Here is a 24,042-nt window from a genome sequence, read left to right as displayed (position 1 = left end):
TGGAGGCCTTCCCAGATCCTGGTGCCGTCCCAGAGCCGCCCAAGCTCCTTGCCCTGCCGGCGCTGCCCTTGATGGCAGCTCTATTCTGCCTTTTTACTTAAGCCGTTTAAAAAAAAAAAAAAAAAAACTGGTCAGACTTAACTTCCCCAAAAATCCTAGTGACTTTTTGTTAGCCGATCATATGAAGGCCTTAACACTTAATGTCCACTAGAGGGGGGGACAACCCTTACTAAAAATAACCATGGTTTTGTTATAGTAAAACTGTAGTAACCCATGGTTTTTTGGCGTGTTGACTACCATTTGTATAACCACAGATTTACTACAAATACCATGGTTAAACTATGGTTAATTTAGCAAAACCATGGTTAATTTGTGATTACCATGGTTTAACTATAGTAACCATGGTTTTTTGGTTTTATTTGTAGTAAAACCATGGTTAATTTTCATAAGGGAAGGTTTATGTTTACATTAGTTTAAATGACAAATAAATACATGAAATTCATCTATACTGCCATGAATATGCCATATCTGTTGATATGCCATATCCATGAATATGCTATAATAACACAGGTTATTCATTGATAGATGGGGGGGGGGGGGATATACCTTAGCTCAATGATAGCTGTATAATATAAAACAACATTAACTACTGCAGCTGGTATTAAATAAAAATGATTATGTTTTCGAAAACTGCAAGTCAAATATAGAATAGAGGGCCACACGCTTGCACTGAATGTAGCATTGAATAGACTGAACATGAGCAATACCCATGTTACTGTTTTAGCACCATATTTGTTCCTTCTAGTTTACTGAGATTTGGTTAGGATATTTAAAGATGCAGTTTTTATTTTAATTCTGCCTCCAACAGATCCTCGATTTGCGATTTCAATTTGAGGTTATGAAAAACAAAGGGATCAGCATCACTGTGACTATATATATATATATATATATAATTTTTTTTTTTTTTTCACTTATCCCTCCTTACTTCAAAACATCTGTTGGAGGCCCTTCATGGCTTGGAAAATGTTTCCAGACAGATTCAGGAGATTGTTTCCAATACACAGTGATCAGCACATAGGGCAAACGTAGTGATAATCTTAAAGGAAACATTAATGTGTCTTATCTGAAGAGGTACCCACACACACACACACACACAAAATAAATAAAAACTGCATCTTTAAATATCCTAACCAAAACACAGTAAACTAGAAGGAACAAATATGGTGCTAAAACGGTAATAGTAGTAGTATTTGGCATCAGCCGCAGTTAATGTTGACATCTAGCAGGAGTGTTATGGGTTGCAAGGTCTGTTTTGACCAATGGATAGAGACCTCAAGGCAGTGCCCTAAATACAGATCTGAAGAATGAAAAGACGGAGCTGAAGGTGTAGCGATTCGACCAATCAGAGGAAAGCAGCATTTTTTAGCACAGCCCACAAGTGCGAATGAAATATTGAAGCCATACACCGTTATCGTTCGATTTGTAAACCCCAAACGACAAAATGAGATATCGAGCCAAAAACTCATTTTCCGTTTGTTAAACTAAACGGGAAATTAAATGATCAAAATGAACACAGACCAGACGGGCTTTGGTTCTACTAGAGATTTTTAGTTGTTTTTAGTTTTAGTTTTAAGTTGAGCGAGCGTGTATCAAGAGTTGAGCACGCACAGAATTAAGAGGCTGAGAGAGAGGGGGGGGGACTTGACAGCAGGAGGGCAGGGTTTCATATTTTATTGAAGCAGCCCTGGGCGCCGCCATTGGCTAGCGGAGGAAGGAGATACATATTGCCAATGAATGCGGTTTGAATTTGGATCTGCTCCTCACACCAAGCATCACATGGATATAGGATTTAAATAAAAATAAAATACTTTCATGATCATTTTATTTAATGCTTGTGCATGGCAGCATACTAATTAAAAATTATGTGCCCCTACTCTCTATTATAGATCAGTGTGTCCCATAGTAAACCAAATAAATATTACATAACGGTAACGGTTATACTCTCTCTCTCTCTTTCTTTTCATGTAAGGATTCTAAGTTTATTTGTACCAAGAATACTAATATAAAATTTAATAAAATTATAATTAAGTGCAGTTTAATGCACTTGACTGATTTGCTTAATTTTTAAATGATAATGTTTCATTCTGTTTTGACTTGCCATTTCAAAGGCTACATTTTAACAATACTACACTGTACATTAAAAATGTATATGATAATTTAACCATTATCATGCAATATTGTATTTATCTTGTTTATCATGGGTCACATAATATGCTGCCAGATCTTAGCCTGATTTGGGCCACATATCACTGGACTGATCTGGGCCACACTCCTCCCACCAACAATCGGCCAACATGTTGTTTGCCAGATCCCCGCCGTGCTGTCATTGCCACACATGGCCCAGCTCTGGCTGAAAGAGTACATGTCATTGCCGACAGGAGGCCAGCAGTGCCACCTTGAGGCCACATGTGGGCTAAGTCTGTTTGCTATGTGGGTTGTCCATTAATTATTTCTAAAGAAACACGAAAATGTATAAAAGGCTCCATTACCTTGTATATTACGTTATGGCCCTGTAGAAGCAGTTTTTGTAAAAATAGGCTAACGATTGCATGATAACCTGTGACACTCTGTTGCAAAGTAGAAAAAATACCGTATGGACAGGAGGAGATTCTCGCAGACAATCTTTTACTGTCTGTGAGGCTATCAGGGGGACGTGGAGGCATAAAGTCAAGGGAGATGATTTTTCAAAATACTTACCAAAATCTGCTCCTGTTCACGCTCGCCTTCTCCGCAAGATTCGGTGGGTGATTCAGATTTCTCTTGGCACAGCGATTAGAAGACTACAATTATCAGACAAGTTGCTCATGTGACATCTACGTCATTAAGTTCAGTTTGAGTCCGTGCAGTATGCTCGACCCCCAGGAAGTGCGTGTTTCTAATTGACTTCACTTGTCACTGTTGAATCCAATGGGGTCGCTGTATCCATTTCTTGTACTGTCTATGCTTGAAGCTCAGAGAATAAGTTTGTGAGAGAGCACCTGAGTAAACTGCATGATAGGGGTTATTACTGCACATTAATATGGATAAATTAATTTCACGAGTTCACGCTTACATATAATTAGCTTAGGTATGGTTTGCGTATTGGGCATGCTCTCCGGGGAAGGGCTCCGAGCTCGGGAATGGCCCGAACCTAGAGTACCCCCCCCCCCTTCCCCATCTAATTATAAAGTGAACTCGAAGTGAGGAGATGGGGTGGAGGAGGGATGCTGATGAACCGGCAATGGATAGAGGTAAGTCAGCGATATTTATACTGTGGGATTGATTACTAGATTGTGGTCCACCTGTGTTGATTAGGCTAAGTATCTGACACACTCCTCCCGAACATTGTTAACGAGAACATAATTTCACGAGTTCAAGCTTACATATAATTAGCTTAGGTATGGTATGCGTATTTGGCGTGCTGTCCAGGGAAGGGCTCCGAGCTCAGGAATGGCCCGAACCTAGTGTACCCCCCAAAAAGCAAATGGACAAGAGGACAGCCACCAGATTAAGGACGCCCCCCAAAATAGCATTGACTACTGGCGGGGGCTGATTTTATTTTCTGAGCCTACGTACTCCAATGGGAGCGACTTAAGCATTGGGAAGGTAGTCCCTGCCGGCTGCAGGTACTGGACTATGTGGTTAGAGGCGCCCGGTTGGTAGGGCTCGAGCCGATACTCAACAGGGGCTCACACATTGGAACGGTCCTACCAGCCGATGAGGAGGAGCGGCGTGGTTGTATAGCCCGACTCTTAGGGCCCAAGTTGCCTTGTCGAACATCGAACGGGTAAGCCTCGCCAGGCGGGGGGAAAAGATGTGAGGGTAGCAGAGGGTTTTTTGATGGGAGGTTGAGACTCGTGGCGTCGGACGGTTAAGCCTCGCCTATCATCAAATGGAAAGGTAAAGTCATGTGGCCTGGAGACTCTCGCCGACATTCGACGGGAACACACACGATCGAACGGGTAAGCCTCTCTGACCATAGAAAAGGAAAAGGTAAGTTCCTCGAGCTGCATCGAGCGCTTTTGGGGAACGCCTTTGGCAAGAACAACTCTGAATATCATGTGCAATCAGTCCAATGGAAGAGCGTGACGTCACAGGCGGGGTGACGTAGCGACCAGGAAGCTATAAAAGCACGTGCCGTGCAGCTGGCTTCAGCTTCGCGTCTTTCAGCAAGCGCTCTGTGTGTGCATGTTCAAAAGTCTGTCTTGTAAGTCTTATTTATTGTTGTCCGTCCCAATAAAGACATAATGCCAAAGAGCAAAGCAAAGACTAGACACGTGAAGGGCGAATCCAAATCGCGCTATAAATTGTGTATTCCTCCCTGCCAACGCTACATCACGGCTGGGGATACACATTATTTATGCGTGGGGTCGAAGCACGCTGACTCGGCCTTCGAGGGAGCCGACTGTCCGCATTGTGAACAATTGCCAATGCGGACGCTTCAATCCCGGAGGGCTCTCTTCGAGGAGGGAGCGTTCGCCAGCATTCCCCGCGGTCCTGGCCCCGCTTCTGCTGAGGCAGAATGGCTGCTGCACTCGTGGGGTTCGCAGGTGGATCTGGCGGAGGGTGTGGAGATGGGGCAGTCCTTATCTCCTTCCTCATCTGCCAGATCCTGCGCCCAAACCCTGGGTTCGGAAGTAAACTAGATGAGCGGTTTCTGCGGCTGAGACAGCCACCTCCAGCCCGGAGCCTTCCCTTTATTCCCAACCTCCACAAAGAAATAGCGAGGTCATGGAAACACCCTTATTCGACCCGTCTCTTCGGCCCGACTCTCAATATTACGGCAATGTCGCGGGGCTCAATGAGCAAGGGTACAGAGCGATGCCCGGGGTTGAACAGACGCTTACGAGCTATCTGTCACCCGGTTCGGCGTCGTCTCTGAAAGCTCCGGCCTTGCCCACAAAACCGTTAAAAACAACATCTACATTAATGGGCAAGGGCTATGTGGTAGCAGGTCAGGCGGGGGCGTGCCTTCACACTATTGCCGTCCTCCAAGCATATCAAGCTGACCTGCTGAGAGATGTAGACGAGGGAGAGGGGATCAAGTCCGACAATATTGCAGAGCTTAGACAGACCGCTGATCAATCCCTCCGTGCTACCAAAGAGACTGCTCGCGCGATTGGCCGAACTATGGCAGCCTTGGTGGCCATGGAGAGGCATTTATGGCTGACCCTGTCTCAGATAAGAGAGCGTGACAGGGTCTGCCTCCTGGACGCCCCGCTCCAAGCCTCGGGCCTGTTCGGCGACACAGTTAATACCGTCGTCGACAGGTTCCAGGAGGTGCGCAAACAGGTGGTGGCGTTCCAGAGTTTCCTCCCTCGTCGCTCTCGTGGGTTATCTGGGCGGGAGATACCCACGCCACTAGCAGGCTCCTCATACTGCGAGGCTCAAAAACAGAGCAGGGACTTCCAAGCCAAAATCTGATCTTCGTACAATTATCGAAGCCAGGAAATCCTCGACAAAGAGGTCCTGACGCCAGAGTCGCAGTGACCTTGAGGGTAGCCCCTACTGGGGTAGAGCGGTGTCCACCTCATTATATGGTGCACGTCTCACCCCGGTGCCCTCTGGAGGCCGGTCTGCCAACCCTGCCAGTGTTTCAGGGCGCAGCGGTTTCCTGCGAGCATCACTCCCAGTTATGTCCACCCGCGAGCGTAGCGGAGCTAGGAAGCTCGCCACCCCTTCGGGGGCCTCTTACACCAGAGATCAGTCTCGAGAGACTGATTCCCTTAGTACATTATCTAGCAGTGTGGAAACAACTACCAAATGTATCTCAATGGGTCCTGCACACAGTAGAAAGAGGCTATTGTATTCAGTCCGGCCGTCCACCGCTGACATTCAATGGGGTTACACCGACAGTCGTCGGCCACCAGCTGATGATGGAACAAGAAGTGAATACCCTATTAAGGAAGGAGTCCATCGAGGTGGTCCCTCCTCTAGACAGGGAATCCGGGTTTTACAGCCGGTATTTCATAGTTCCAAAGAAGGATGGGGGGTTGCACCCGATCTTAGACTTACGTCAGTTAAACCTCTCAGTAATGTCGCTGAAGTTCAAAATGCTCACTGTCAAGCAGGTTGTAGCTCAAATCAGATCCGAGGACTGGTTTGTCACAATAGATCTCAAAGACGCATACTTCCACATATCCATCCTTCCACAACACAGGAAGTTTCTGAGGTTCGCTTTCGGGGGCAAAGCTTATCAATATTGAGTACTTCCCTTCGACCTTGCACTCTCACCCCGCACGTTCACGAAATGTGTAGATGCGGCTCTGGTACCCCTCCGTATGCAGGGCATCCGTATTCTGAATTACATCGACGATTTCTTTGATTTTAGCTCAATCAGAGCAGATAGCGTTTCGACATCGAGGTGTCGTTCTAGCCCATATGGGGGAGCTGGGTTTGAGACTGAATGCCAAGAAGAGTGTACTTTCTCCAGTTCAGAGAACCACCTATCTAGGCGTAGTATGGGATTCGACCAAGATGCAGGCACGTATGTCTCCTGCTCGGATCGAGTCAATCCTTCCCTCAGTCAAGAGAGTCAGAGAAGGCCAGTCACTCACTGTCAAACAGTTTCAGAGACTGTTAGGGCTCATGGCAGCTGCATCCAACGTGATACCTTTTGGCCTCCTGCACATAAGGCCCCTACAGTGGTGGCTCAAGACCAAGGGGTTTTCCCCGAGGGGAAATCCATTGCGAACTATCAAGGTCACACGGCGATGCCTTCATGCCTTAGACATATGGAAGAAACCTTGGTTCTTGAATCAGGGCCCGGTGCTGGGAGCTCTTGGTCGCCGTGTAACGCTAGTGACAGATGCTTAGATGGACCTCTTCGCGACTCGAGAGACATCGCAATGTCCCCTCTGTTCTCTCTAGTTCACCCAGCTCCACTCGGACTAGATGCCATGACACAGACTTGGCCGAGGCTTCGTCTGTACGCCTTTCCCCCCATCGCTCTGCTCCCGGAAGTTCTGGCGAGAGTACGCCGGGACGGGGTCCGTCTGCTATTAGTAGTCCCGTTCTGGCCGGGCCGAGTATGGTTTGAAGATCTGATCTCTCTCCTCGACGGCTCTAAATGGTAGAACCCGATCAGGACAGATCTACTCTCTCAGGCGCATGGCAAGATAATCCACCCTCAAGTGGAAGTGGAAGTTGTGGGTGTGGCCCCTGAGGAGGCACAGTTCCTAGCTTCCAGTCTATCAACCGAGGTTGTTGAGACCCTCCTCTAATCCAGAGCTCCCTCTACGAGGAAACTGTATGCCCTGAAGTGGAAACTCTTCACTTCATGGTGCAGAGACCGCCAGCTTGACCCTGTTAACTGCCCAGTTGGTACAGTTCTGGAGTTTCTGCAAGCTAGGCTCTCTGTAGGGTTAACTCACTCCACCCTAAAGGTGTACATGGCGGCCATAGCTGCTTACCATGTCATTTTCGATGGTCAGTCAGTGGGTAGGCACCCCCTAGTTACACGTTTCCTCTGCGGTGCACTGAGGCTGAGACCTCCAGTATGGTCCCGTATTCCCCCATGGGACTTGGTTGTGGTATTAGAGGCTCTCTGTAAAGCTCCATTCGAGCCAATTCAAGATATTTCAGATAGACATCTGACCCTTAAGACTGCCCTGTTACTGGCGATTATGTCTCTAAAGAGAGTTGGAGACCTTCAGGCCCTTTCGGTGGCCCCTAACTACCTAGACTTTGCCCCTGGTATGGCCAAAGCATTCTTATACCCTCGAGCGGGTTATGTTCCTAAAGTTCCCTGTGTTACATCACAACCTATCGCACTGCAGGCCTTCTGTCCTCCTCCCTTTCAGGAGCCAGACCAGGAGAAGCTAAACTGTATGTGTCCAGTGCTGCCCTGTGGAGAAAATCTGACCAATTGCTTGTTTGCTACGGTCCTCCTAAAAAGGGTTCCCCTGCCTCTAAGCAGACACTTAGTCGTTGGATAGTCGAGGCTATCAACGTCTTATATGAGTCCTCTGGTCTTCCCCTTCCTTTGGGAGCCAAGGCTCACTCTACACGGAGTATGGCTGCCTCTAAGGCCTTTCTAGCAGGTGTGTCCCTCTTGGACATCTGCAACGCTGCGGGATGGTCCACGCCCTCTACATTTGCCAGATTTTATAATCTTGATATGCGAGCCGCTCCTGGCTCTTCTGTCTTCTCGCCTTAGCTGTGCTCTTTGGATACACACTAGGCAGGGTTTGGTAGTCTGGCAGTGTTGGCACATCGTTCCCCAAAAGCGCTCTACGCAGCTCGAGTTCCTGAAGAGGAACGTCCCTAGCCTAAAGCCAGCTGCACGGCACGTGCTTTTATAGCTTCCTGGTCGCTACGTCACCCCACCTGTGACGTCACACTCTTCCATTGGACTGATTGCACACGATATTCAGAGTTGTTCTTGCCAAAGGCGTTCCCCAAAAGTGCTCATTCCCTCGAGGAACTAGGGTTACATTTATAACCTAGGGCCGTTTATCTAGACGGGAGACTCTCGCCGACGTCCGATGTGAGCTTGTACTCACCGCATCGAACGGGTTAGCCTCTCCGGATGAAAGATGGAAAGGTAAAGTAGGGTGGTCAGGAGGCTCCCACCAGCATCCAACAGGAACTTTGTGCTCGCTGTATCAGCTGGGACAGCATCGCAGGCCATAGGATGGGAGAAGTAAGTTTGGGTGGCTGCAGGGCTCTCGCCGACCTCTGATGTGAGCTTGTACTCGCAGCATCGGACGGGAAAGCCTCAACGACCGTAGAAATGGAAAAGGAGGTTTTCGCAGGCCTCCCGCGGGTTCTGGATAGTGCATGGTGGAAATGACAGCTTGTGGCTGTAAGGAGAAAGGAAAGGTAGTCTGGCCAGGAGGCTCTCGCCGACATCCGATGGGAGCACACGCATCGAATGGGTAAGCCTCGCTGGCCGAAGAATGGAAAAGGTAAGTTTGTCTAGCCGGGAGGTTCTCGCTGACATCCGATGGGAGCTTCCTACTCGCCCCATAGAAAGGGTCTTCAATATTTGCGCACGGACGTGTAAGCAACGCCGTTAGTTGGAGGAAAACATCCACTCGACTGGGACATCTCTTGCGGCATCTGACGGCGTTTTAAATACTCGTGACATCAGACGGGTAACTGCTCCGATAGTTTGTCGGAAAAAGCAAGGTTTGCTCGACCGGGAGGCAATTTGGCGGGAATTCAATAGTCACTTTATTGGATGGGTGAGCCTTACCGGTAGTTGGAGAATGTATTTATTTTGTTTTATTATTATTATTTATTTATTTCATTATTATTTTTATTTTTTTTACTGGGAGCGCTTTGCAGCACCTGGCGGAGAGTTCAATACTCAGAGCAATTTGAGTTGTCTAAAGGGGATGCTGTGAGGGTTACTTGTGTAGTGGTTTAGCAAATCCAAAACGCTGTCCTTGTCCTGTCAGTGTACCTCGAATAAGTGCCATGAATCTGGATGCATGGGCATAGCTTAAAGCAGAGGTGATGTCATCCTTCCCCGCAGAAAGCTTTTAAAAATAAATATATTTATTTTTTTCACTCTCTCTCCATATTGATTGCTTGATCATTGTTCTACGGTTGTGAGAGAGAATTCATCAAGAGCCATCGAGACGGTTACGTTTTTAAATGGCAAACTATATGTAGCTGACGGATTGATTAAGAGTTTTCAAATTCTTGGTTAAGAATTTTCAGATTAACCACTCCAGTGGGCTAATGAGAAAACGAGAAGGCGGGGCTTCAAAATGGTTCATGAGCAGCTTTTTTTTTTTTTGCGCCACCTATAGGGGAAATCTGAACAGATTATTTCGGAGAATAGCTGAAACGTATAGCAACATTTGAGGTCGGGACATGATTGCTGCAGCATGCCTATTGTAAAGAATTTTCCAATATTAAAGATGGTGTACATTTGAATTAAATGTTTAGCAAAACGAGGTGTAGGTTGTACAGTGACGTGTAGAACTATTGTCGGGAACGTTTGGGCCCTTGAAGGCTTTTGATATGATTAGCATGTATGTTAGATTGTTAGCGATGCGTTACGTTAAGTTTGTTCTATGGAGCAGTATGATTCATTTTTTTAAAGCTCCTGCGGGAGCAGACACTGCTGCGGCAGTGGAGAAATGTGTATAAAGGCTCCTGCGGGAGCAGACATGCTTCAGCGGTGGAGAAATGTGGATAGAGGCTCCTGTGGGAGCAGACGCTGCTGCGGCGGTGGAGAATATAGATAGGCTCCTGCGGGAGCAGACGCTGCTGCGTCGGTGGATAAATATAGATAGAGGCTCCTGCGGGAGCAGACAATGCTGCGGCGGTGGATAAATATAGATAGAGGTTACTCCGGGAGCAGACGTTGCTGCGGCGGTGTAAAAATATGCATAGGATCCTGTGGGAGCAGACGCTGCTCTGTCAGTGGATAAATATAGTGTGACGAGCGTCCCGATTCCACATCAGCGTCGCCCTGGTAATTCACTAGGAACACCGGCTCGAGGTTCATCATGGGCTGATCACTCGCACCTGCCTCTCATCAGCCGGTCCTCATATAAACAGCATGCACACAGGGAAAGGGTGAGAAGCCTCTCCACGAGCTAGCACACTGACTCTCCTCTCTCTCTGCCACCAGAAACCAGCCTGTGACCAGAAGACTTGCCATGAGCACTCCACCGACTCACCTGCACCTGGACCCGAGTGAGAGCTCCTTTTGCACGCCAAATCACCGTCATCACCCCTGCAACCCTTCACTTTACAATAAAATCCACCCCCCGGGGCTTTACATTTGAGTTTGCTCCTGCGTATTCCTTCCACCCCCCACACTGGTGGAGAACACGGGCAATACCGTGGAAGGAATACAATTCTGCGGTTCCCCAGCGACTCACACTCCTTCTTGTTTTTTTTTGTGTTTTTCTCTGCCAGGCGGCCGCTGCTCCCCAAACCTCCAGAATGGAAGAAATACTCCAGCGTCTAACGGAGGTCAGCATCCGCCATCAACAGATAACGGAACACCTAGCCGCTCGAGTGGACCAGACCGAGCGAGAACTCGGCGAGCTGCGGGCAGCGCCCACTCGATTCAACTGCCCGATGCATGAGCGAAAAGTGTCCCAGCTACTCCCCAAGATGACTGTTGATGACGATATAAAGGCCTTTCTCCAAATGTTCAAAAACACAGCTGCCCAGGAGGACTGGGAGAGCACTGACTGGGCATGATTGGTCGCCCCTCTCCTCACTGGCGAAGCTCAGGAGGCCTCCAAGTGCGCATGGTGGACGGGAAGGAACTAAAACCAGGGCCCCATCCTCTCCCGCACTTCATCGTCCAAAATGGCCTACTCTACTGTGTTGCACAGCGAAGGGGGGAGGAAAAAACTTTGTTAGTGGAACCCCGGACGAAGACGGAAATGGTGCAAGAGTTGGCTCACTCGCACCCCCTGGCGGGCCACCTGGGGCCCGAGAATACCACTCACCGGGTTAGGGATCGCTTCCATTGGCCCGGGCTGGAAGCTGAGGTCAAACATTTCTGCCAGGTTTGGGGTTTCACCCCCTTCGAGCTGCTGTTCGGGCGCCAGCCTCAGGGACTGCTAGATATCACCAGGGAAGCATGGGAGCAACAGCCGGTCCCCCACCACTCCGTCATTGAACGTGAAGGCGATGAGGGAAAGAATCGACCGGGTCATGCCATTAGTCTGGGAACACCTCGCCATGGCACAGCAAGCACAGTAGCGGCACTATGACCGGGCCGCCCAGCCCCGCGAGTTCCAGCCTGGAGACCGGGTAATGGCCCTTATCCCCAACTCCGCCTGCAAGTTCTTGGCCGAAAAACTCGGGCCCGCCACCTACCGAGTCCACCAGCCGGGGCAGCGGAAACCAGACCAAATCTACCACATCAACTTTCTCAAAAGGTGGGTCAGGACCAGAGACCAGCTAGCGGACCTCACCACCAGGGATCCGGTCAGAGTGGATGTTAACCCGGAACTGTCAGCAACCCAAAAGACAAAGCTGCAACACCTGGTCAGTCAGTTCCCAGATTTGTTCTCGTCGGCCCCCGGTCGGACCCACGTGATCCAACACAAGATCCACACCCCAGAGTCATCATCCGGCAATGGCCCTACCATGTCCCAGAGGCTCGTCGGCAGGCTATTGAAGAGGAAATTCAACAAATTCTGAAGTTAGGTAATTGAGCCATCAAACAGCTCTTGGTCCAGCCCTATCGGCATGGTCCCCATGCCCGAAGGCACCCTCCGCTTCTGCAATGATTTCCGCCGCCTGAACGAGGTCTCGACTTTCGACGGCTACCCCATGCCTCGGGTGGATGAGCTTCTCGATCGCCTGGGACAGGCCCGCTATATCTCCACCATGGACCTCACCAAGGGATACTCGCAGGTTCCCCTATCTGAAGCCGCCAAGCCCAAGACCGCCTTCAGTACCCCTGGTGGGCACTGGCAATACCGGACCCTCCCGTTCGGCCTACACGCGGCCCCGGCCATGTTCCAACGGATGATGGACATCTAACTGCGGCCTCACCAGGCCTACGCTGCAGCATCCCTGGATGATGTGGTCATCCACTCCGAGCGCTGGGAAGACCACCTGGACCGTCTGCGGAGGGTGCTGATGGAGCTACGTAGGGCTGGGCTCACTGTCAACCCCCAGAAGTGCCACCTGGGCTTGACGGAGGCAAGGTTTCTGGGTTTCCAAGTCGGACGGGGACTCATCCGACCACAGGAGAAGAAGGTAAAGGGGAAAGGGTGAGAAGCCTCTCCATGAGCTAGCACACTGACTCTCCTCTCTCTCTGCCACCAGAAAGCAGCCTGTGACCAGAAGACTTTGCCACGAGCACTCCATCGACTCACCTGCACCTGGACCCGAGTGAGAGCTCCTTTTGCACGCCGAATCACTGTCATCACCCCCACAACCCTTCACTTTACAATAAAATCCACACTCCGGGGCTTTACATTTGAGCTTGCTCCTGCGTATTCCTTCCACCCCGCCACAATAGATAGAAGCTCCTGCGGGAGCAGACGCTGCTGCGTTGGTGGATAAATATAGATAGAGGCTCCTGCGGGAGCAGACGCTGCTGCGGCGGTGGATAGATATAGATAGAGGTTACTACGGGAGCATTTGCTGCTGCGGCGGTAAATAAATATAGATAAGCTCCTGCGGGAGCAGACGCTGCTGCGTCGGTGGATAAATGGAAGCTTTAGGCTAAGTTCTGCCAGGAAGACTCAATCACTTCGTCACTAATTACCTTCATCATTATCCAATCACGTCTTTATACTCCTGTATAAAAGATCGTACTTACACATGTTTGAGTTCGCAGATGCCGACGCGACAACAACCGCAGATTCCGACGCGATTGTACTTGCTCAAGCTGTTGTGTTTATTCATCTACTTGCTGTAATTAAGTTCGTTCCCCGCAAACTATCTAGAGTTTGACGTTCCTCTAAGATGCACACGGGATCGTTGGCTTAGCTCCGTGTCGCGGCGATTATCTGCAGTCGTTTGTGTTGGATGATTTACAAGCTTTTCTCGGCAGAGGATGTGAACATTGGCGGAGTTCCGTGTGCTTCCAGGCCAGGGTTGCCAGGTTCTCAAAACCGCCAGTTACTACTATTTAAAAAAAAAAAAAAAAAAAAACGGTCTTGGCAACGCTGGTGCTTTCCGAGATGTCGCGTCAGTGCTGCTTGGGTCTCAACACCTGAAAAGACTTTGGTCTCAATCAACAAATATTCATCCGTACGCTCACGTGAACCTGCACGAATGAAGTCTCTCCGGACCAGCAGACAGAATTAAGGCTGCCGGTCTCTTCGGCATCTCGCCTCCATCACTTCACAAGTCTACAGCATTATAAGTATCATTTCGTTCTATGCACTTGCGGCGCCTGGGCATTAACTTATTCTCTGCAAGGATTTATACTCACACGTTCAAATAAAGCACTGGGCGTTTCGTGCTTGTTTATCTAGCAGACTTGCACAGCATAATTAAGATGTTGATCATGGTGCATGCAATTTTCTGAATAACTTCTTCGTAATGAGGCACTTTAAGGCTAATCATAAACCCTACAATCTTTATACTGATAAAGATTTTTCGCATTTCTGAAAAAAAAAAAAAAAAAAAAAGCTCTGTCTAGCACACTTGAGATTCGCTGTTTTAATCCTATGCTTTAATCATTGTTTATTCAGTCTTTCATTTGCGTTATTCCTGAAAAGTTCATACTCTAATGGGATTCTATGGTTGCAGATGCAGGGAACCGCTGCTCTCACCTCATCTTTACATGGCTTACTCTTGGGCTAGCGCATTATGAACACTGGATCTACCAAGCTGATGCGTATATGGACCCTCCTTTTGAGTCGTAGGTAAGATTCGGCTCAATGCTCAGTCAGCAGGCATATAACTCCACGTGACACGAGTTGCTGCTGACCTTATTTCAGAGTAGTGAGACATCTCCAGTTTAAACCGAATATTAATTAGCAGGCATGGTTTGTTTGCACTCCTGGTCTCCGTCTCAAGGCGTGGTCACACTAGACTTTAAACATGCGAAATTATTTCGAACGCCACTGCGAATATGGGCGGGAGCAAGATAAACTGTCTCCCCTCAATTATCACAAGATGGATTAATATGTGCTTGCTAGCACTGTGTCTTTTGCGAAGGCGTCGAAAGCGTTTTATTATATTGTAACGTTACTCTGTATCTCTATATACACCCTAAGGGGAGGAGGGGGAGAAGAAGAGAAGAAAAAAAAAATAAAAAATTATAAAACGTTGTCATTCCAATGTATCATCTGTTCCCGTCGACACTACAAACCATGCAGCTTCTTTTCTTTTATAAATCTTTTAATGTATTATAAAATAGGACGCTGCGCAACAGCTAAAGTTATATAGCGCTTCCTTTTTGAATTTTTGTACAGAGAGGTCATGCAGCAATGTATCGCTCTTCTACTGGTCCACATCCTCGCGTTATGCAAATTCCCTGGTCAGAGTTCACCAAACTTGAACTTTGGAACGCAGCGAAATGCGAAATTTCGCATAAGCTTGCGTTTCCGGTCCGACGCATTCGCATGCGTATGAATGGAGTCAATGGAGAGAAAAGTGCAGTGTGACCGCCCATCACTCATAGCTAACTAACGGCTGGAGGGGCACGTTAAGGAGGTTCTGCTCATGCTGTCAAACTGACGTCATCAGAAAAATTAAGTGGAAATGTTCAGAATTTGATAAGATTACTAAGACAAACAATGTTTAATTGTTTACATTAAGATTAGCAATGTGTGCTAGTAAGCTTAAGTCAATTCGATTTATGCGTATTTTAAACTTAACCTCTGATACGTAAACTTAATAAAATAAAATAAAAAATAAATAAAAAAAAATTGGGGAGTGACAGTTAAGGGGTTAAGCTACAATCAAGGCTTGTTTATTTCGCGCATCTACTGGTGTTGGTTCATCACTCTTACTCGGCTGTTGCGGCTTTCACTTTACACTTTTAGACTTCAGACAGCTGTGCCCTCAGCCAACCCGGATTCTTCAGTCTGCCCTCCGTTAGCAGACATAATACTGAACGAAGTGCTTACGTCAGCTGGAAATCACATTTCTAAGGTGTCGCTCCCTCTACAATCAAGCCTACACGTTGCATGGTCCGCTCTAATGTTTTTCCTTCCAGTTTTTGCGTTCCTATTCTATATTCGACCGTTGCTCCTTCTCGTCTTAATAAAAAAAAAAAAAAAAATCGCAATCTTAAATTTTCTCTATTCGCAGACTCCTTGCCAGCATCTAATCCACGCTAAATTTTATAATCTAATTTTCAAGCCTTTTGGTTATTCAGTTCTATTACTACTTGAGGGGTTAGCTAAATCTTCCAACAAATTAAAGACAATGTCTGCCTATTACCCTGCCCATATTGCAAAATTAATTACTTCCATCTGCTACGGCCTTCCTTCGAAGTACCTCAATATTCTTCTCGAGGCAGTGTTTATCTGCCTTCTACAGGTTATGCTTCCAGGGGAATTCACTTCAAACCAATCAATTTGATCCTGCTCGCGGCATTTCCTTCAGATCTATGATTCGCACCAAAAATTCTTCACACTCTCCTCAAGCACTCAAAAACCGATGTGCAAGGTTCTGGTGTCACCTTAACAATTCTAAAATCAATAAATCCTGTCCCTTCTCTGCATGGTGAAATTTCTTAAAATCCGACCTAGAATTTCTAAAACGCACCAGCTCTATTTTTCCTAACGGAGCACCCGTTTCCAAGGCTGTTTAGAACTCACTTAACCACTGTTCTCAAAGCTGCAGTCTATCTACTGGCCATTCATTCAGAATTGGGGCAGCTGAACGAGGGATCTCTACATCAGCTGTTAAGATCATGGGCAGATGGTCTTCCTCAGCATTTGAATCATACATCAGAACTGATTCAAAACCATTATTGAAGCTCAGCAAGCTCTCCTGTAACTAATCAGGTAAATTCATGCAATTACTGGTGGTGGTGTTACTATATCTGTATGGTCTATCAAGGCCTGTACATGTCTGGCCTTTGTGGCTATTTCTGTATGGTCTTTCGAGGCCTGTCTGTGTCTGCCTATCGTGGCTATTTCTGTACGGTCGATCGAGACCTGTCCGTGTCCGGCTATCATGGCTATTTTTCTGTACGGTCTATCAAGGCCTGTCCCATGTCTGCCTATTGTGGCTGTCTGTGTCTGCCTATCGTGGCTATTTCTGTACGGTCTATCGAGACCTGTCCGTGTCCGGCTATTATGGCTATTTTTCTGTACGGTCTATCAAGGCCTGTCCCATGTCTGCCTATTGTGGCATGTCTGTGTCTGGCCTATTGTGGCTATTTCTGTACGGTCTATCGAGGCCTATCTGTGTGTGGCTATAATGGCTATTTCTGTACGGCCTATCGAGGCCTGTCCGTGTCTGCCTATCGTGGCTGTCTGTGTCTGGCCTATCGTGGCTATTTCTGTACGGCCTATCAAGGCCTGTCCGTGTCCGGCCATCATGGCTATTTTTCTGTACGGTCTATTCAGGCCTGTCCTGTGTCTGCCTATTGTGGCTATTTCTGTACGGCCTATTGAGGCCTGTCTGTGTCTGCCATTGTGGCTGTCTGCGTCTGGCCTATCGTGGCTATTTATGTACGGTCTATCAAGGCCTGTCTGCGTCTGCCTATCGTGGCTAATCATGGTCTATCGAGGCCTGTCTTGCGTCTGCCTGTCGTGGCTGTCTGCGTCTGGCCTATTGTGGCTATTTCTGTACGGTCTATCGAGGCCTGTCCGTGTGTGCCTATCGTGGCTGTCTGCGTCTGGCCTATTGTGGCTATTTCCGTTGGTGTATCGAGGCCTGTCCGTGTCTGGCTATCATGGCTATTTTTCTGTATGGTCTATCGAGGCCTATCTGTGTCTGGCCATCATGGCTATTTCTTTACGGTCTATCGAGGCCTGTCTGCGTCTGCCTATTTTGGCTGTCTGCGTCTGGCCTATCGTGGCTATTTATATATGGTCTATCGAGGCCTGTCTGTGTCTGGCTATCATGGCTATTTTTCTGTACGGTCTATCGAGGCTGTCTGTGTTCTGCCTATCATGGCTATTCCGTATGGTCTATCGAGGCCTGTCTGCGTCTGCCTATCGTGGCTGTCTGCGTCTGGCCTATCGTGGCTATTTCTGTTGGTCTATTGAGGCCTGTCTGTGTCTGCCTACTGTGGCTGTCTGCGTGAGGCCTATCGTGGCTATTTATGTTGGTCTATCGGGGCCTGTCTGTGTCTGCCTATCGTGGCTGTCTCCGTCTGGCCTATCGTGGCTATTTATGTACGGTCTATTGGGGCCTGTCTGTGTCTGCCTATCGTGGCTGTCTGCGTCTGGCCTATCGGGCTATTTATGTTCGGCCAATTGGGGCCTGTCCGCGTTTGCCTATCGTGGCTGTCTGCGTCTGGCCTATCGTGGCTATTTATGGTCGGCCTATCGGGGCCTGTCCGTGTCTGCCTATCATGGCTATTTCTGTTGGTCTATCGAGGCCTGTCTGTGTCTGCCTATCGTGGCTATTTCTGTTGGTCTATCGAGGCCTGTCTGTGCCTGCCTATCGTGGCTGTCTGTGTCTGCCTATCGTGGCTATTTCTGTTGGTCTATCAAGGCCTGTCCATGCCTACCTATCGTGGCTGTCTGTGTCTGCCTATCGTTTCTGTCTGTGTCTGGCCTATTGCGGCTATTCCTGTAAAAAACTTAAAAAGTTTAATCTAACGTCATTTTACTGGTCATGCTAACTCTCTTTCTATTTCTTCCAGGAACCTTAGGATTCACAACTGGTGGGTATACTTTATCTACTTTTTTGGGGGGAAGGCTGGCCCCGTCTGGAGGTCTCATAATCCACCTAATTTTGGGAGTCTGCTGCGCCCCTGCCTTCGGTCTTCAGGCAGGAAATGCAGATTCGCTACCCTCGGATTACGAACCATGGACGGAGCCTTCCGCCAAAGAAATTTATAATTGTGCTCGCTGAGCTGTCAATAAATGTATGCTTCGTACATTCCTCTATCTCCCGAGTCTTTCTGGTAGAAATGGAAGCTTTAGCCTAAGTTCTGCCAGGAAGACTCAATCACTTCGTCACTAATTACCTTCATCATTATCCAATCACGTCTTTATACTCCTGTATAAAAGATCGTACTTACACATGTTTGAGTTCGCAGATGCCGACGCAACAACAACCTCCACCCTCCCCACCACCACCAGGATGGTCCTGTCCTTACCTTCCAGGGGGGTCTGCTGCGCCCCTGCCTTCGGTCTTCAGGCAGGAAATGCAGATTCGCTACCCTCGGATTACGAACCATGGACGGGGCCTTCCGCCAAAGAAATTTATAATTGTGCTCGCTGAGCTGTCAATAAATGTATGCTTCGTACATTCCTCTATCTCCCGAGTCTTTCTGGTAGAAATATATATAGAGGCTCCTGCTGGAGCAGACACTGCTGTGGCAGTGGTTAGATATGGAAGAGGCTCCTGCGGGAGCAGACGCTGCTGCAGTGGTGGATAATTATAGATAGAGGCTCCTGCGGGAGCAGACACTGCTGCGGCAGTGGAGAAATATGGATAGAGGCTCCTGCGGGAGCAGATACTGCTGCGGCAGTGAAGAAATATGGATAGAGGCTCCTGCGGGAGCAGACACTGCTGCGGCAGTGGATAAATATGGATAGAGGCTCCTGCGGGAGCAGACACTGCTGTGGCAGTGGAGAAATATGGATAGAGGCTCCTGCGGGAGCAGACACTGCTGCGGCAGTGGAGAAATATGGATAGAGGCTCCTTCGGGAGCAGAAACTGCTGTGGCAGTGGGGAGGGATAGCTTCTTGAGCCACCTGCGGCTTGAGCTTGAAAAAAAAAAAAAAAATAAAAAAAAAGTGCCTGGGTAGCCTACTGTGTTACCAGCTTAGCAATTGGTTGCCTGGTTTGAAAATACCTCAAGCCTTGTCCACATTAGTACGTTCCTGCTGGAAGCATGTTTTCCGCTAGTTTTGGCCTTCTGGCTTTTTTAAACGGTCTCCAGAGTGGATAAATTTGGAATACTGTTTTCGCGTTGTAGGATGGACTGTGGAAACAGGGGCTTTGAAAACGATGAAGCATGTTTAGTTTTGTAAAACATTGTACCAACCGACGTAGTTAAAATGGTAAAGATGATTGCAGTTATGTGCTATTCACTTTCAAGCAGATTCTAAAGATATTTACTTTGTATGCTTTTCGTATTACAGTCCAGAAAAGGCAACAGAAATTTTACTCACCCTTGCTGTCCTGCAGCAAAACACAAGGGTAGTTGTGTTTTAGATAAATTCTGAGTGATCACGCAAGTAAATGGTGAAATATGTCCCTTGATAGATTGCAGATATGTGCACTGAATATAACCTAACAGAGCACTCGGATCACTAGGATCTAGTCAGTATGAAATACCAAAGGTTCACACAAACAAGGGGAGTCGGCTTTTAACATTTTAGTTACTATGCCGCCCGCAGTTGGAATCAGCTTCCAGAAGAGATCAGATGTGCTAATACACTAGTCACATTTAAATCTAGACTTAAAACTCATGTGTTAAGCTGTGCATTTATTGAATGAGCACTTGTGCAATGTCCAAACTTTTTTTTTCTGTTTCTAACAGTTTTTAAATTCATTTTAAATAAGTACATTTTTTAAAATCATTTTTAAAAAGTTAAAAAATTGCTTGTTTTATTTATTTATTATATTATTTCCCTTCATAATTATTTCACTTTGTTTTATGTTAAGCACTTTGAATTACCATTTTGTACGAAATGTGCTATATAAATAAACTTGCCTTACCTAAATAAATAGGTCCTGCCAGAATAATTGCATGCAACTTATGTCTGTATCATCTAAGTGAGGTTTAAACATGCACGGTAGGGCAAATGTAATGTCTTCAGACATTTCGGTCTGGATGGCTCGCCTTGAAAAAAAATGTGTTGGCTTCGTGGTTAAATGGCATCATCATCCAACAGAATTACGTCATGACGTCATTTAACAACTTTAGCTGCTAGAGGAGGCAGCCTCAAACTGTGCTGCGGCTGGAAAAGCCATGGTGAAAAGGCTGGGCCGTGACGGGAAGCGAGAGAGACTTGCTGCGGTGAGAACTGGGGTGCGGCCCAGGCTGGTTGCTGCTGCTGCGATCCAGCGCTCGAGGAGAGCCCGGTCTTGAGTGGGAGCGAGGCGAGCTCGGGCTCTGGGATTTGCATGGTCTATTGGCCACAACGTGTTGCATTGCGAGAAGAGCAGCAGTCGCGATGAAGCTTAATGGTGTTTGTCAGCCATGTTTGGCGAGGTAGGAGTGATCGTGGGTCCGGAAAAGTGGCAGATCTGAAAAATCCCCGGTACAGATCTCTTCGTTGGAAGGAAGATTGGGTCTGTGATAAGATGACAGACAGAGCGGATTGAATGCTGATTACCCATCAATGGATAGAGGTAAGTCAGCGATATTTATACTGCGGGATTGATTACTAGATTGTGGTCCACCTGTGTTGATTAGGTTAAGTATCTGATGCGCTCCTCCCAAACCTTGTTAACGAGAACATCATTTATTGAGCACTGAATAGTTTTTTCTTTGCTCAAGGGATTTCGATCAAGCGATCAATGTCTGTTCAAAATATAATGTAATGTGCTTGCAAATATATAGTTCTCTGTGTTCAAATGTACAATTACTCGCTCAGGATTGAGGCACACATATAAAACGAATAAATATTCAGCGTTGGTCCATTTAAAAACATGTACACCTGTCGCCTAAACTGCAACACGTGTCGTAAAGCAGCATTTTTACAACCAAGTGGAACCATTCTAATTCCACTGGCAAGTTTTCCAAATCGAGAAAGCTCTCGCTCAATGTTGGCATCCGGAATAAAAGTCAGAACATTAGAAACCATCACCTTCATCGTGATTGAAACTAAAGGTTGAACAGGAACAAATGAGCCACTTACTGAAATCCCACTCTCGATCAAAACATGAACCAGATTTTCTTCTTTCAGAAATATCACTACGGCCTTGTTCATCCTAGAAGCCAAGATGATATTATCATGGCCCACGCGTTCTGTCATGTCCATCACACACCTGATCCCGTGCTAGAGCGACAGGCCTGACGCCTGCACACTGTGTGAGACGCCATCCCTACCTCCGACAAGCCACAACTCTCACGGAAAACAAACTCAGTTTTTTTTTTTTTTTTTTTTTGTATTAATTTATTTATTTTTTCAATTTAAATAATTGAATAAAATAAAATGAAAAGCAAGTAACTGTGAAAGTTGTAAAAATTTCCTCTCACCTAGATCACCCTCCCATGTAATCCCTTCCCAATTCCCAGCATGCTCCAGAGAGAGAGAGAGAGAGAGACTTCCTACACAGAAGTAGGCCAGGAGTAGGCCACATTCAGGAGTAAGCCAAAACTTGTCAACGCTGCCCCGCGACATTTATTTATAAACTGGATTAACATTAGATACTGGATCACTGCATTATATTCCTCAGCAACAAGTATCTTTTTAACTAAAGTAACAAAACTCACAAATTGTTTGTAGAGAGAGATGCACAGACACACACACACACTACTGTCATCTTTATCTTGCTCGATCAAACGATTAATTCAAATAACTATTATAATTCATTCAAATAAATGTGATCTGACTGAACTATTTCATCTCTTTGTTGCTCTTTTACTAGAGCTAGCGAGCCGTAACTGATGAAAATAACCGTAATTTTAACACATTTGGTCAAATATTGCACTACAAAAAGCATTTTTCCGTAAAATCCTCTCACCAGAGCAGATGACTCCAACATCTTGACTTTTTGAACATTCCGCTCGACTCCATGAAGAGATGGAACATTCTGAGAGTTTTGTTTCATTCCCGTCACAATCAAACACATCTGCCCAGATTTCACCACTTCCCTCTCCAAACCAGTCTGATCCCACAACAGACACAGCAATCCCACAATTCAGCTGTCTACAGAGGACACTGGTAGCTCTCATATCCCAGCATGCATCACACACTGTGCCCCATTTACTGAAGTACTGACGTTCGACACGACCAGAACAGATGTCAGGGCCGTTTACCAGTCTGAGATCAGTGTAACCTGAACAAAGAACATGGTCTTAATGAGACAGAACAGGAAAGATAATAGTATGAATAATGATTAATTCTTCAGTTGGTTCTGTTTAATACAATTAAAGCAGGGCTTGACATTAACATTTTTGTTCACCAGCCACTGGCCACTGTGGCTAGTGGTTTTCAAAAGTTATAGCCACTCAGCATTTTCATTGGGCACAATTTTGTTTTTAGGAAATTACATTTTATATGATTAAAGTTGACTATAGTATGCTTAAACACTGTAGCTAAATTTAAGACTTCTTTAAATGCAAATGTCATGATTTAGTACATGATTCTTTGTGCTGGGTCATATACCAGCAATTCTAAACCTGATTTGAAATTTTTTGTTGAACTGTCTTTTCTTTTGTTTGTTTCCATATATTTACAGAGTATCTGCAGGATTTTTTAAATTAAGCATTTTAAGAGCTTTTTTGCACAAATAAAATTAATATCATATGAGTTGAGTAGGGCAATGTCTAGTAACACATTAAACCATAAAACAACATGATTTACAATACAGATTAAAAATTGGGCATTGGGCAGTTCTTACCTCAAAGGTTCCGAAGTGCTTGCTAAGCCTTTCTCAAATAAAAAAAACAATCCAGCTGGGCCTGGATACATAAGAAAAAAACACTTGTGTTGTATTTTGAGCTCATACAGAGCTCATTGTTCAATACAAACATAGTCTTTTGAAGCTTTATCACATTAATCCATAGCCTTTCGTGATTCTTGCCTTTCTATCCGCAAATTTAAGACATCTTGAAATTCTAACAGGCTTTTCATGTAGCATTTTAGAAATGTTACATTTGATACAACTAAATTTAGCGTTCTCAAGGACTAAAGTTGCTAATAACTGTGTTACATGTCACTAATGATATCCACCAACATTGTTAAAGTCAAGCCCTGTACAATATTAGTCAATTTAACAATAAGATTAGTTCAAAAATGATACCAGAACACATCAGTTTTATGTGATTGTCATGGGTGCAGTTTATATTATTTGAAGTTGATGATGGGCAGCGTCGAATGTGTGATTCATCTCCTCTGCACTGAATCTCTTGTGTCCACATCCGAGTATTTCCTTTGTCAAAAGCAGCTGCTCCCAGCACCTGTACAGGAGCCCCACAGTCGAGCTCTCTACACACAACCTCTGCATCCTGCTGGTCAAAGACAGTGTCACACACTGACATCCACGTCTGATCACGAAGGATCTCTAATCTCCCAGAGCACAGGTGAGGTCCATCAGCAAGTCTTGTAAATCGTCCATAGTTTATAGTTTCTGATCACATTTACACAACACACAAGACCACTTGTCACTATGATTAAGATACATGTACAGACATAAATCAACAGAAAGTCCCTTAATTAATAAAACGATATTAATGGATTAAAGGGTAACACTTTAGAATAAGGTTCCATTAGTTAATGTTAGTTAATGTATTAATTAACA

General features: G+C 46.4%; 1 protein-coding gene across 1 annotated transcript in view; it reads right to left on the bottom strand.

Moving 5' to 3' along the window:
• Positions 1 to 24,042, bottom strand: part of LOC127971109 (deleted in malignant brain tumors 1 protein-like) — a 58,455-nt gene that overhangs the window by 16,478 nt on the left and 17,935 nt on the right. Inside the window, 2 exon segments of the mRNA XM_052573918.1 lie at positions 22,264 to 22,578; positions 23,545 to 23,843. Coding sequence (XP_052429878.1) covers positions 22,264 to 22,578; positions 23,545 to 23,843 — 614 coding nt within the window.

Source organism: Carassius gibelio, chromosome A4 (genome assembly GCF_023724105.1).
Source record: "Carassius gibelio isolate Cgi1373 ecotype wild population from Czech Republic chromosome A4, carGib1.2-hapl.c, whole genome shotgun sequence".
NCBI lineage: Eukaryota > Metazoa > Chordata > Actinopteri > Cypriniformes > Cyprinidae > Carassius > Carassius gibelio.
Note: the sequence above shows the minus strand (reverse complement) of the source record. Positions and strands in the feature narration are given on the sequence as shown.